A 14,068-nucleotide genomic window follows, 5' to 3' on the forward strand; every position below is an offset into this window, starting at 1 on the left:
ACCCTATCCTCTCTTTATGACTCTAAGACCTCTTCCTGGGAAAAAAAACTGCCCAAAGCACCCTCCCTGATGAGAGAGGGAAGGGGAATTTCTACCCCATTCCCCCAGGAAAAAAGCAGCGAACTAATTACTTGGGGGAAACAGAGAAAATTACAAGATTAATTTGGAATTAATACACATATATGGCTTTGAAATTTGGGTACTAAAAGTGCTTTTGAGACTTTTTTTTTAAAAAAAGAGAAAAGCTTATATAAGTTGGGATTTAAAAAGCTGGAAAACAGCACTAATAATATCTAGTGGCAAACTACAGCACTATAATTTGTTTATGCCTAAAGGAAACTTCACTTGAAGCCCAAATTTAGATAAGACTCTTGCTGACCTTGGAAGCCTTCACTTTTGAAGACTGCAGCTGGGAAAAGGGGGAAAAAACTTTTCGTTCTTCCAAAAATACTTTAACCAAATGGTCTTTCTTATTCCAAACAATATACACAAAGCAGAGGAAAAAATACTTGATGATTCAAATGCATTGACTTGGAAAGTTAGTTGGCAAAGGAAGAAAGCTAGAGTAAGACAGAAGAAAATAGAGGTTTTGATTCATTAGATGGGATATTATATTACTAACTATATGTTTGAATATGGTGGAGAATAGATAATTGCTAGAAATAGAAGTACTATCATAACTAGAAAGATGAGATTTGTAATTAGAATATTAGATTTTGGTATGAGAAGGGAAACAGGAAAATGCTAAAACGTTTGAATAAGGGAAGCTTTTGGTTACCCAAATATAATTTACTTTGAAATTATAAACAATAGAGACATTTTGAACACTGATAGAAATTAAAATTTAAAAAAAAGCAAAAACAGGATACTGATTGACATATGGATATTAAATGCAAATGCAACTAAGATATGTTTTGCTGAGAAAAGTTATCTAAAACTGACATTGTTGATATTATGAGAAAAAATGTAACAAAGATGTTGATATTCAACTGTATATTTATTAATAACAATAAGAATTGTATCTGCCTAGTGTGGGAAAACAAGTACTACCGGAAGAAGAGAGGAAACATTTGATGGTGTAATATTGGATCTATTCTAGACTGAAGCAATTAATATATACCACTGAATTACTAATGGACCCAGACAACACATTGTCTACTAAGTATTTGATTATAAAACTAGAAAATTAATAAAATGTTTATAAAAAAAAGAAGGAAAAAAACAAAAATATTAAAAAAAAAAACTTTTTGAAGTAGAGACCTAGTCATTATTGGCAAATACAGAGGCTTTGCTAAACACCAACCTGGTCAAAGATATTTTGCTACCCAAAATGTAACAATTGTATTCGCATAGACATCTATTTCCAATATAAAAATAGTGAAAGGCTTGTTGTGATGTCATACCACAAGCTCCACCTTTTGTACTAATGTTGCACAGATGAATATCCAAGGGTAAGAGCTTGTGTTGCAATGGTTTGCAAATTTAACCCTTCCTCCGAAACACCTACGTGTCTCTTGTTCCCTCATACAGATCAAGTGTTTCCAGTGAATGCTTGAGGCAGAAAATACTGCAAGCCATTTTTCCATTGCTTGACCAGAAAAAGTCCATAAAAAAACAATAACTAAACCTGTATTATCCTTTCATACTTGTTAAGGTTACCCTGCCACTAAATACTCTTCACATCAAGAAAGTGGCAATTCGAAGCCACATTCCACATGTAAAACACGGATACAGTTATTATCGAGACACTGCCCCAAATGTCCTTTTAATTGTTACAGGGATGCTCAATTTCAAAATGTTTGGGCATGTTTTTCTGCAAATTGCTGACTGGAACCATTTGCTTCCTGTTTTTTCACAAAGCATAGCTTAATACCTTCTCTTCTCAGAGAAGGAAAATGGATGTGGGAAGTGGTGGACTGGGGGAAGCAGCCTCGTGCACAGACAAAACCAGAGAGACAAAAAGTTAATTTTCATAATTCAGTTTCAGTTCTGCCTACTGTGCCTTTTCTACTCTGCTTCTACCTCTGTGTATCTTTCAATTTATAATGAATCTCAAAGGTGGGGTTCAAATTCAGCTGCATTTAAAAGTCCCACTTTTTCTTTCCAGTCCGTAAGAACTTAGGTTGTCCTGAGACAGCTAGACCTAGAGCCTGTTTTATGCCAACTGAAAGATAGATAAGGGAGCACAAGGCTATCCATGACCATCAGTCACAACAGTTACTGCAGAGACTGGATTTGACATTATCGTCTACCTATTGAGTCCTTACCAAGGACCTGGGATAGGCAAATCTGGAGGGTTGATGGTATTACAGTTATATCACTCAGGATGAAAGGTGTTCCCAGTAAAGCTGCCTTTAGTAATTGACAGAGGATGATTTTGTCAATTCAAGTGCTACAGTTGTTTTGGGTTATGATTTAGATTTTTGCCCTTTGTGCTTTTTTAATAACTGTACTCCACCTTCTTTGTGATGGTCTTGATTGTAATAAAGATTTAATTTAATTTGGTACTTAATGCATTTTACCACACTATAGCGTCTGTGCAATTTGCTGACCAAAGGCTGAGTGCTAATGAAGATCTCTGAAGCAATTTTCCTACCCATTTGATGCTGTTAGTTGTCTAAGAGATGCCTTTTCTGTCATTGATAATTTCCTAAGTCAGACTGTCTTCCACACCCCAGTCCTCTCTTTGGTTAAGTACAACTCCCACCATCCCAATGAGCAAGCCTCATAGTTCAATATATTGGAGGCTGCCAAGCTAAGAAACACATCTTCAAAGAAAATGTGCTCCATTTTGTCTTTTGTGTAGTCTCCAGCAATGATGCAACCTCACAAAGTGCAAATGCCCAGAATTTTATAAAGTATTCAAAGTATGGTCATTATCTAAAGCCAGCTCTGAGGGAAAGGAATAAAAAAAAACACTCCCAGATGTTTCTGCCTCCTCAGTTACTAGACATCAAAGATGTAACTTTCCCTCCCACAATGGCTTTCCTAGGAGATGACCTTTATATGATGTTATCATCATACTCATATGAGGGGTTTCTGAGAAGAGGCCCACAACTCATCTCCTAAATCTGTGTTTATTAATGGAGTGACATCAAACCTTTTCTCCAAATGCCACAAATTGGGAGATCCCTGGCTGGCTTGCATAAGCCCCTGTGGGCGTGCTACCAACTTCGCGATTGATGAGCAGGCAATGCACTTGCTATGTAAAGATTAACACTCTCAGCATCCTGACCTAGATAACAGAACTTTACTCTCAATTACTAAATCCTCCTTGGTTTGGCATTTGAAAAAAAAAAGTTTTTAGTCCTCAATGCAATTAAAGCCTAAAAGTTTCATTTAAGCATACAGAGAGATAAATCAATGCCATAATTGTGCCGAATGAGACATTATACAAATGGCAGCAGTTGTTAGCCATTGTTTAGAATCCAAAAGAGATTTTTAAGGAATGGATAAGAACTCTGTTTTCTCTTCCACAATGACAATTATTAGCAACTTTTAAATGATGCAAAAAGTGTTTTATAGTTGGTATGTATTTGAACAGTTTATATAGCTACCTAATCAGGAAGTGATTTAGGGCAGCACACACAAACGGAAATCACATATAATGACTGCAGGAGACGGGGCAGCCAGAGCTGGGTAGGCGAAGCTAAACATCAGCCTAGAGTCGTTATAGTCCCATAAACGGTCTAAGACCAACCCCTCTTGAATTCCGCTGACCCTTATTTGGTGCCAATTTAGTGCTGAACTTTTAGCTGACTAGATTCTTGTGTATAGGCTTGAGAAATAAATCTTCTGAACTTCAGCTTAATGTATCCTCCAGGTACTTTGCATCTGACAATGACCAAACGTATATTAAAAGTAATAAAGCATATCATGACCAACTTCATCCAATCAAGAACAATGCAGATGGGCACAAAATCTCCAGACTTAGTGCCTAGGGAAAATTCAGATTTTAAAAGTCCCCTGAAAGACAGCAGAAACAGGGCCATCCACATTTCAAACTGTTCCATAAGGCAGACACAGCAATAGAGAAACATGTCTCTTGGATCCCACTAGATGAAATTGTTTAAGTGATGAGTTCTGGAGAGAGATATAGCATAATAGGCAGCATAAAAATATCGTAAAGAAATGATTTTCAGGAAATCACTTTTCTGATAGGCTTGCTTTAAAGAACATTTTACAAAATGTTTTAAATATTTAAACAATGCCTTTATGTACAGGTAATTGCACAGTTGTTCTTCTAAAAGTGTTTTTTACAGTGTTAGGATGTGAAGCTAACAAATCTATAGACCTGTTTTAGCATTAATTTAAGTTAGTATAAAAAGCAGCACAATAAAAATGGGGTGTTTTCACCCACCTATAATAAACCAGAGGACAGAAACACGTACATACCTGTCCTTTCGCCTGCACACACCTTTTGAAAGTAAAACTTTTCCTTTGGTATATGTTTAAGTCCTCAGTGTGAACTTCGGCAGTGTGAACTCCTGACTTTTAAAGTGTCTTCTCGATGACGGCCACACTTTTCTGCCCCAAAGGAGAAAAAAGCATGTAGGCAGCTGGGATGAGCTAGAAAACCTATAGAAGGCAGCATAAAAGAATAGAATTATACAATATCCAACTACAATTTACCTCAAAATGCTGGGGGAACAAAATTAAAGTTCCCCATCTTGAATCTTTATGAAGATTCCTGTCCTGGTGTTGCTGCTTATCTCTTCCCCAGAATCCTGGTTGATTAGCTAGATCAGAGTTGGGCAGTTTGTGCCCCCCCCCAATTCCAAGAACCATTTTTCCAATCCAAATCCCCCCCCAAGGTGGAAAGTCAAAATTGGTGGACCTTTTAAAGATTTGTGAGAGGGAGATAGAAAGCCAAAGGTGTACCACCTATTCCACTTTTTAATAACTATTTCATAACCACCACCACAATAATCAGAAAAAGAAGTTTATTTTTCTCAGTTTGTAAGAAGGTCTGTATGTCATCCTTTAAGTCCCCTCAAAGAAGTTTGACCTGCTAGCTACACTCAGTCCAATGGTGCCATGATTCCTGGGGTTCCAGGCAGAATATAAAGGCAAAGCATAGCATCCCAGGGCAGAAACAGCTACGCGTTCTTAAAGTAGGATTTAGGAAGTAGGTGAGGCTGTCCAGGCTCAGCAAGGAACACAAAGGGCTGCTTGGCCAAGGGCCACATGTTCCCAGAGGTCTAAGCATTTCCTATGACTGAAAGAAGAGAAACTTGATCCTTTGAAATGGAGATGCCAAGGTTTGGCTGTGGAACCTGTTGCTGATATGTCACTCTCAGCCTAGACCAGTAGCCTAAGGCTCAATAGCACTGCTTGAACGTCCAAGAGCATCTCCATAAATTCAGGCAAGGAGACTGCTGGGTAGGAAAATGGTTTGCATATGGGAAAAATAGGAGAGGGAGCTATGTCCTTCACCTAGACCTCCAGAATGAATGGTGGGCTACTAATACAATCAATTAATCTATACTTCCCCACACAGTATTAAACAAACCATTTGGCTGAGAAAACTTTGTTCAGCAGGAAAGCAGACACATTAATAATGCAAAGCATAGAACATAGAATAACAGAGTTGGAAGGGACCTTGGAGGTCTTCTAGTCCAACCCCATACTCGAGCAGGAGACCCTATACCAGTGATAACGAATCTTTTAGAGACCAAGTGCCCAAATTGCAACCCAAAACCCACTTATGTATCGCCCAGTGCCGGGTGGGCATGGACCGCCGGGTGAGCGTGGACTGCATGGGTGTTGCTACGGTGACCATGGCAGATGGGTGGGCGTGGCCTGGGTGGGCGTGGCCAGCTCAATGTTGCTCCTGGGGAGGGACGCCTATGGGGGCCGGGCAGGGTTGGGGGAGATTCTGGGGGTCTCTGGCTGGTGGGGTGGTGAACAGGAGGCTCATCCTGAGGGGTGAGGTGAGGCAAGGTGAGGCAGGGCGGGGGTGCATTGTCACAGGGCAAGGCGAGGCAGGGGCTGGGGCGGCTGCTGCCTGACACCATTGGTCCCCGCACACAGAGGCCAGCAAGCGCATGGGTACTGGGATGCATCCGGCCAAGTGGGACCTCAGCGAGTTAGCAGGTGGCTGGTTGAAGAGGACGGCTGCCATCTCCAGGGCATGGCGCATGTGCCCACAGAGAGGGCTCTGAGTGCCGCCTCTGGCACCTGTGCCATAGGTTCGCCACCACTGCCCTATACCATTTCAGACAAATAGCTCTCCAGTCTCTTCTTAAAAGCCTCCTTCTTAAAAGCAATCTGCTTGAGGCAGAATCTATGACAAGGAGACGGTTAGGGTGAAACTGGTGTAATCTATTATTTTTTGCACATTTGAAATCTGCTTTAGTTATGAAATGTCTTGGACCTGTGCTGAAAAGAACCAAGAAGTCTTCAGCAAAGTGCAGTAAGTGTATTCTAATATCGGAGGAGAGTCAGACAGGAGCATTAGACCCAAGTTCTAATGCCAGTCTTTGCTGGGATGGTTCTACAAAAATGATCATGCCAGTTCTTGCTGCGGTTACTGTTGGTTTGGTCAGTTTCTGAACACAATTCAATTCAAAGGATCCATCAATCCTTCCCCCCCATTTCTCTCCCCCCCAAATGGTTTTCTGAAGGACCTCATGGGGATTAGCTCCTGAGATCTTGTTCCTAGACCAGCATCTGAAACCGCATGGTTGAAACAGGAGCCATGATCTTTGCTACGATGGTACCTCTCTCTAAAATTCTTTTTCCCATGGAATATGATAGCAACGCTCTTGGGCTTAATTTCAGCATCAAGATGATTTTCTTCTAATTGGCACCTTTTAAGGAGATGGTTTAGGTTGCCAGATTATTTTATTGCTCAACTATGGAATATTTGTATATAATGTGATAATTGTAATTTATTATCAATATGCCATTCCATGATTACAAACCTGTGGTGGTGCTGCCACCAAAAGCCCAGGGGGCCACAGCTGAGACCATTTCCCCATCAGTCCCTCCGAGTGATACAATCCAGGTTTCAGCATGCCTGCTTCACCCATTCACATGGTTTACCCCTTCGTATATGCCTCAGTGCATGTTGATGAGCTTCCAGAGATCAATAAACATATGATTGTGTATATATGTATTATATTCGTGTATAAAAACAGCTGAGAACAGAGCATCAACAGCATCAGCAAGAAAAGTGTGAAACACCTCTGTGATTTCCTAATAGGACATGGCTTCAGGTAAGCTTCTGAGCATCAATAGGGAAGTTACTACTTTTTAATGGATGGAGAGCTGGAATCTTTAATAGCTATAAGGCATCCATTCAGTGGGTGCAGCATTTACATTGAAAAAAAATGCTTATTTACTAATTTTCCATGCGATATATATCTATCAAGCAAAATATAGGCAGCAATCCTGGTTGTTATTAAATTTGGGAGCTAGAAGGGGTATTTATTTTTATTTCATTTATTGATATTTTAAGATTTTATACTGGTGAGTTTCATGGAGACTGAAGCAACAGTTAGACCCAATTCTCCCAAGGGAGAAACAAAAAACAAACAGAGAATGCCACTAATTGTACCCAAAGATGCTTTTTCATGAGGCAACTGGACTTTCTTGTTTTTCTTTGAAGATATTTTACTTCTCATCCAAGAAGCTTCTTCAGCTCTGACTGGATGGTGGGGAATGGAAAGATTTACACTCCTGCAGACAGCTGTCCATTTGCATTCTTTTAGCAAGTCGTTAAAGCCACCTGAAGGCTTATCTGTGAACAGCCCTCTCTCAACAAAGGGGGAGGGATCCGACATCATCTATCTCCAGTCTACAACCCAGTCCTTTCAACAGTTCCAAGATGGCTCCACATCCATTTGCACAACTCAGGTGACCCTGAAGACACAGATAAGCCTCCAGGTGGCTTTAACGACTTGCTAAAAGAATGCAAATGAACAGCTGTCTGCAGGAGTATAAATCTTTCCATTCCCCACCATCCAGTCAGAGCTGAAGAAGCTTCTTGGATGAGAAGCAAAATGTTTTCAAAGAAAAACAAGGAAGTCCAATTGCCTCGTGAAAAAGCATCTTTGGGATAACTATGACCTGGATGACTGAGAATCTCTATAGCCACTAATTGTGGTTTACTCATCACATCCAGGTATCTGAAAAAATGCTCACCTAACAAATGGAGAAAACAGGAATTGCATATATGAAAAGCGTGTGACACTGCTGCAAAGGCAACTTGTAAAGCCTCCTATTTATCAACTCATCTAGAAGCATTAGGATGGTCAATTTGAAGAGAAACAGGGGGTGTATGTACAAATCATGCATTCTGTGTGGTTGTGTATAGCAGTGCTTCTGTTTTACATGGGTTCCTATTTGCTTCTGCCACCCAGAAACTCAACTGGTGCTCTGCTCAACTGAAGCATCAGCAAGGTGGAATCTTTGTGCATGTGCGTCTTTTGCACATGTGTAAGTTTCCAGTCATGAAAAGAACTTGGGGTTAGTGCTTGATTATGCTTTAGAGCGGAGAACTTACCAATATTTTATTTAAGAAGTCAACCTCCTTCACCTTCTTCTGCAGGAACCAGGAGACTTTCCTCTTTCCTTACCATTGGCTTGTTTATCTTGGCTCTGCAATGGGCAGACGGAGGAGCCTTCCCCACAATACCACTCTCCAGTCTGTTTACCAATGCTGTGCTAAGAGCACAGCATCTCCATCAGCTTGCAACAAATACCTACAAGGAATTTGTGAGTAGTGGTCCATGGTTTAGGTCAGCTAAACATTTAGGTCGCATCATAATTCCTGCTAAAAGCAAGCTAGAGTGTTTAGCAGTTTGGAAGCAGAACATCTAAAAGTAAAATTCATCTAAAAGTAACATGGGGAATTCCCTAGGCTTGCGGGATATATTAAAACTTAAAAAAAGAGGTATCCAAAGCATGACAAGTAGCACTTTAATTATGCTTTTCCCCCTTACATTTTTTATATCTTCTCAAATCTTCCGTTACCATATCAACTAAGAGTTGCCGCAAATCAGAACAATTTTTAGATAAGGCTGTCTTTTGAAACATTTACTATCTGTTTGCTCTCCCAAGTAATATTAGAACTTCATTGCTTCTGATTTTAATGTTTTTGCTCAATTAGTGAATTTTCAGATAATGTTATTCAAAGCTCTGCACACTCTCATCTTTCCTACTTCTTTGTAAATGGTGGCATTTTATGGAACTTATATAGGAGCGTTCCTATATCCCAGAAGAGCAGCGATACTCCAACAAGAATTCTCAGACTGTATATTGTTACTCTGAAGCTATCCCTTCACCCACGAGGAAAGAGGAAACTCAACAAAAAACAGTAAGCAGACTCCTATCATGTTTTATTCCATGGAAGAATTATTTTGGTGCCCCAGATATATAGCCTATGTGTTGCCTATGTGAAAACTTCCCACTTTCACAAAGTTCTCAAGAAATCTTCAACAAGGAGCAGTAAATGGATAAGTCAATGGAAATGGACAGTAGATAAGGGTAGAAGGAATTCAAAGTGGGCTGGACTTAGATCTTTTGTGGGCATGAAGGAACTCATGACTGATGACACATTTGACCCCCTCCCTCCCTCAGTTCAGACTGGTCATCTCCTACACAAATCAGGATTTATTGACCAGTTAGAATAATTAATCAATGGAACGGCCTGCCTCCTGAGGTTTTGGATGCTCCAGCACTGGAGGTTTTTGAGGGGAGATTGGATGGCCATTTGTCTGGGGTGATGTGGGGTTTCCTGTCTGAGCAGGGGATTGCACTAGAGGACCTCCAGAGTCCCTTCCAACTCTATTATTAGTGTTATTGTTATTATCTACTGCCCTTTCTGTTGACCATTTAGTAGTTCAGATTCTTGTAGAGAGCTGAAGCTTGCAATAAATCTTTATACTCATTTGAAAAACAAAACAAAACAAATAGCAGTAAGTGTATTCTAAACATTGGAGAAGAGTCAGAGAGCTAATCAGATACCCAGGTAAAAATGAAAGGGACTAGATAATATAGTCAACCGTCTGTAGGGCTGCCAATTCCTCATTTCTATGTTGCAGGATCTGATTTCTTAAGGACAGAGATTTAGAAAGTCTACACTTTATCACATTTACAAATTTCAAATATCTTTGGCCAAGATTCAGGCAAGGATCTGGACATGGGCTATACCTCTTTTGCATGCCCTGGCAATAACTTTTTTTCCTCTGATGTTTCCTTATGATGGTATCTTTATCTTGATCACAACCCATAAGTAAGACATACTTAAGCTGTCTTTTATCTCTGCATACTTCCCAAGCTGTACAGGTCAGTTTTCCATATCTCAATAGCCATAAAATGTGTAAAATCTGTTATGCTTTATCACCCATGCATCAGAGGTAAAATCAGGGGACCAACAGTGGGTGGGATTAGAAAGATGCTCATGGACTGCTCCAGGATGATGCAGGCATGCCCCTCTCTCTAGTCTGCTCCAACTCCTCTGCTGATATTCCGCTTTTGTCCCCACCTAAAGAATTTGATTCAGCAGCACTTGGCAGTGGTCTATCACAATTGCACGATGGTACCAAACTGCTTAAATAGCAGTATTGTATGTAGCATTACAATGGAGTCATGGGACCAGGGCTTTTTTTCTCATAGAACGCCCAGAACAGAGTTCCGGCACCTTTTTTGGATGGAACCTTGTACGGTAGGCAAGGCGGGTTGTATGACATGTGTGAGTTCCGGCACCTTTTTTTTTTTTTTTTTAGAAAAAAAGCACTGTATGGCACCAGCTCTTTCCATACCTCCACCGTTTCCAGCACCGAAGTATCTGGAAGTTTCTAATATAAAAAAGAATGTGGCAAGGGAGAAGAATGCTAAACAAAAGTTTTGTTTCTCATTTAGTTCCTTTCATGACTCCAATCTTCTTTATTCAGTTTGAAAAGGCAGCACAAAAAGGACCCTAGTGGTACAACAGTTCTGAAATTATATCTTTCCTCTTCTAACTGGAGTGCTATGAATACATCAGTGCTTCAGAGAAGAGGGTAAGAGGGTGACATCACAGTCTCACGCCTTATCTACATTCCTTGTGACATTGCACACATAAGAGGACCTTGAGAGGCAATAGTGTGAATCTGCTCCACAAATAATAGTTGTTTTTCCAATCAACTAGTGATGTGAAGAAGGAAGGCACCAAAGCCACGAGACTAAACTGCTATCATTTTGTTTTCGTGAGCTATATTCATAATCAGAGTAACACCATTAAATAGTGAGTCAGAATGAGGATCAGCACTAGAGGCAATACATTTTCTGCAAACAAACTGTACTTTTCTGTCAATGCAGGGATCTTCTGGATAGCATTTGAACTCAACACTGAGAAAGACCAAAAGCTAAAGTCATGCTTAACAAATCACAAGTCTGGATTCATACAGCACATGGTTAAAGGCAAACATAGATTATGATTTTGTATGGTGAACTCAGTCATATTATGCCAATCCATCATAGAACATGCTACTCTGCTAATGGTATCTCTGCAAATTTTCTCCTTATTGCTTCTTTCGTTTAACCAATATCATACCTAAAGTAGGCAAGAACGCTGTTTGTTTTTGGCTTAATTAAATATATAAAAACCCATCCACTGTGGCTTATAAGCAATTATTTCCTATATAGAGAAGCTTCCACATTAAGCCAAAAAGAAATCAGATCGTATTATGGATTAGTTTTACGTGTCATGCTTTCATAGAAGCAAGGAGACATATTCTATCTATAAAAATCTAAAAGCCACCCAGGAAGCATTTTTATCTATTACTGTCCATACATGTCCTCTCCAATAATGGAAAGTGTATCACTGCTGTTTAGCAAGAAACTAAGTTTAAAGCAGGTTCAAGGAACTGATCAGAAAATAGACAATTTGCCCTGGCTGGAATTTTTCTTGCCTGTTGAACTTCTATTGCCATTTGTCTTAAGACAGACATCAGAAGGCTACTGTCCTTGCTCTCTTCCTTTGAGCTCTAAGAGGTCAGGACAGAAATCCAAAGTTTTAAAACTGCTTTTTTAAAGTGTATCTATTTTTCTAGGACATGGAACTGCTGAGGTTTTCACTGATTCTCATTCAGTCCTGGCTAAATCCTATACGGTTTCTAAGCAGGATGTTTACAAACAGTCTTGTGTTTGGGACCTCCGACAGAGTCTACGAAAAACTCCAGGACTTGGAACAAGGTATCCAAGTTCTTATGAGGGTAAGCAATCCCTCCCAAGGAGAGCTTTTTACATACTATCACAGATTGTGCTGTCCCACCTGGCTAATGTTATGAAATTAGAGAAGACAGACCTCTCTACGCATAAAATCAGAACAATCCCAGCCCTCAAGATTATTACCTTCCATTGAGAAAGCCTTGCTATTATGATTTATCAACACTAGAAAAATATAGAAATAGAGAAAACTATAAGTAGTCTTTGACTTATGGCCAGTCACTTAGTGACCATTTGAGGGTACAATGTATCACCAAAAAGATTCTCATGATCCAGATTCAAAGTTCCAATGGCTGCTCGCTTCTTGGTCACATGACCGCATTTTGGGCTCTTGGCAAACGGTCCTCATTTACAGCCTTTCAGCACTCTGTTGTCAGGTCCCTGCAATTTATGATGTTTCTTGTGGGAATTAGCATTTACTTCCAGGTTCCAGCAAGGAAAAAAAAACACTGCTTTTTGTGGGGGGGCGGGGCGGGGAGAGGCGGATTGCTTGCACAATGGGCTTGCTTTTTGTGTTTGCTTAACTGCCATAAAAAAAAAGTAAAATCAGGTTGGTCACGTGATGACCCACCTAATAACCAGCATGACTTACAATCATAATTCTGGACTCAATTACAGTCATAAGTTGAAGACTACCTGTATAAAACTGTGACCTGAATGATTTATCAACACTAGAAAAATGGGGTTATTAATAAAGGATAAAGAAAATTACCTGATTTTGAGATTGTAACTGATAGTATATGGATTTACAGTATTCTTTAAGAGCAAAAAAATAAACCCCAAAATGTGTTCAATGATCATAGAATCTGCAGAATGAGATTAGACCTTCATAATTATTGTTATAGTTATTCAACTCAGTGTCTTCCAGACATCTTTAACTCTCCCATTAATCTGCAACCAGCACAGCCCTTGACCTCCTAGTCCAGAACTCAAAAGTTGCTAAACAATATGGAGCTCATACTATATTCAGATGCTTCCCCGAGATTGGGAAAAGTGGGAATTCTGTCACCCACCCATGGTTGTGCACCCACCCATGGACTATGGTGGAATGGAGTTCAGAGGGTCACAATGATGCAGCTACAGGATCACTATTCCTTTTATGTTCATAAAACAGGAAGTACACAAAATCATAAAAACACAGTATGTCCCAATCCTTAGGCTTAGTACTTAGTATATTACAAATTACATTATTATAAATTATTATTATAAATTATATTGGATAAAATTTATATTTTATTGTAACTATATAGAAGTCATTACATTAAATATATCAGAAATTATACATTATTATAAATTATCTTAATTTCCTAGTAAATCTGAGTTGAGGATGTATTTGTGTGTTGTGTGTGATTTTTTTTTTGAAGCAGAATGAGATGCTTAATGCTTTTGTACACTTACAACATCTACTTCCAGGAGGTGGAGGATGGTACTTCCCAAAGCCTTCAGCTGCTTAGACCCAGCTATGAAAAGTTTGAATTCAATCTCCGGAGTGAAGCTGCTTTGCTGAAAAACTACAATCTCTTGTCCTGCTTCAGGAAAGACCTGCACAAAGTGGAGACCTTCCTGCGAGTGATGAAATGCCGTCGTTTTAGAGAAATCAGTTGTGTCCCCTAAAGGCAGAAAAGACCCGCCACTCCATTCCACTTTTCCTGCGCAGTTTCCTAGAACCTGGAAAAGTGAATGTGCTGTTGCTGTGCCAACTGCCTACATGCCTGAGTCAAGTCGAGAGCAACCAATTGCATTTCAAAGCCCTGCTGTTTGTGCAGTCCCTCAATGCTCCTTGATATCTGTGCAAAAATAAATGCAATTTTGCTGCTGAAGAATGAGTGGTTTAAGCTGACTGGCTCAATTA

At 39.7% G+C, this 14,068-nt stretch overlaps 1 protein-coding gene across 1 annotated transcript; it reads left to right on the forward strand.

The window, feature by feature from the left end:
- The first annotated feature begins 6,365 nt into the window (after positions 1-6,365).
- On the forward strand, positions 6,366-13,830 carry LOC114923910 (somatotropin-like). The gene is made up of 5 exons (XM_029287225.1): positions 6,366-6,415; positions 8,526-8,721; positions 9,206-9,322; positions 12,042-12,203; positions 13,630-13,830. The coding sequence occupies exons 1-5, from the start codon at positions 6,366-6,368 to the stop codon at positions 13,828-13,830; spliced, it is 726 nt and encodes a 241-aa protein (XP_029143058.1).
- The last annotated feature ends 238 nt before the right edge of the window (positions 13,831-14,068 follow it).

This window comes from Protobothrops mucrosquamatus, unplaced genomic scaffold, assembly GCF_001527695.2.
Source record: "Protobothrops mucrosquamatus isolate PMUCROS unplaced genomic scaffold, P.Mucros_1.0 scaffold_257, whole genome shotgun sequence".
In the NCBI taxonomy this organism is placed as follows: domain Eukaryota; kingdom Metazoa; phylum Chordata; class Lepidosauria; order Squamata; family Viperidae; genus Protobothrops; species Protobothrops mucrosquamatus.

Bases quoted from the DNA above. Each gene is read 5' to 3' on its own strand.
- LOC114923910 (XM_029287225.1), top strand. From the start codon at position 6,366: ATGTCTTGGACCTGTGCTGAAAAGAACCAAGAAGTCTTCAGCAAAGTG. The intron at 6,416-8,525 runs GTAAGTGTATTC...ATTTTATTTAAG, and splicing joins GAAGTCTTCAGCAAAGTGCA to AAGTCAACCTCCTTCACCTT. The intron at 8,722-9,205 runs GTGAGTAGTGGT...GAACTTATATAG, and splicing joins CAAATACCTACAAGGAATTT to GAGCGTTCCTATATCCCAGA.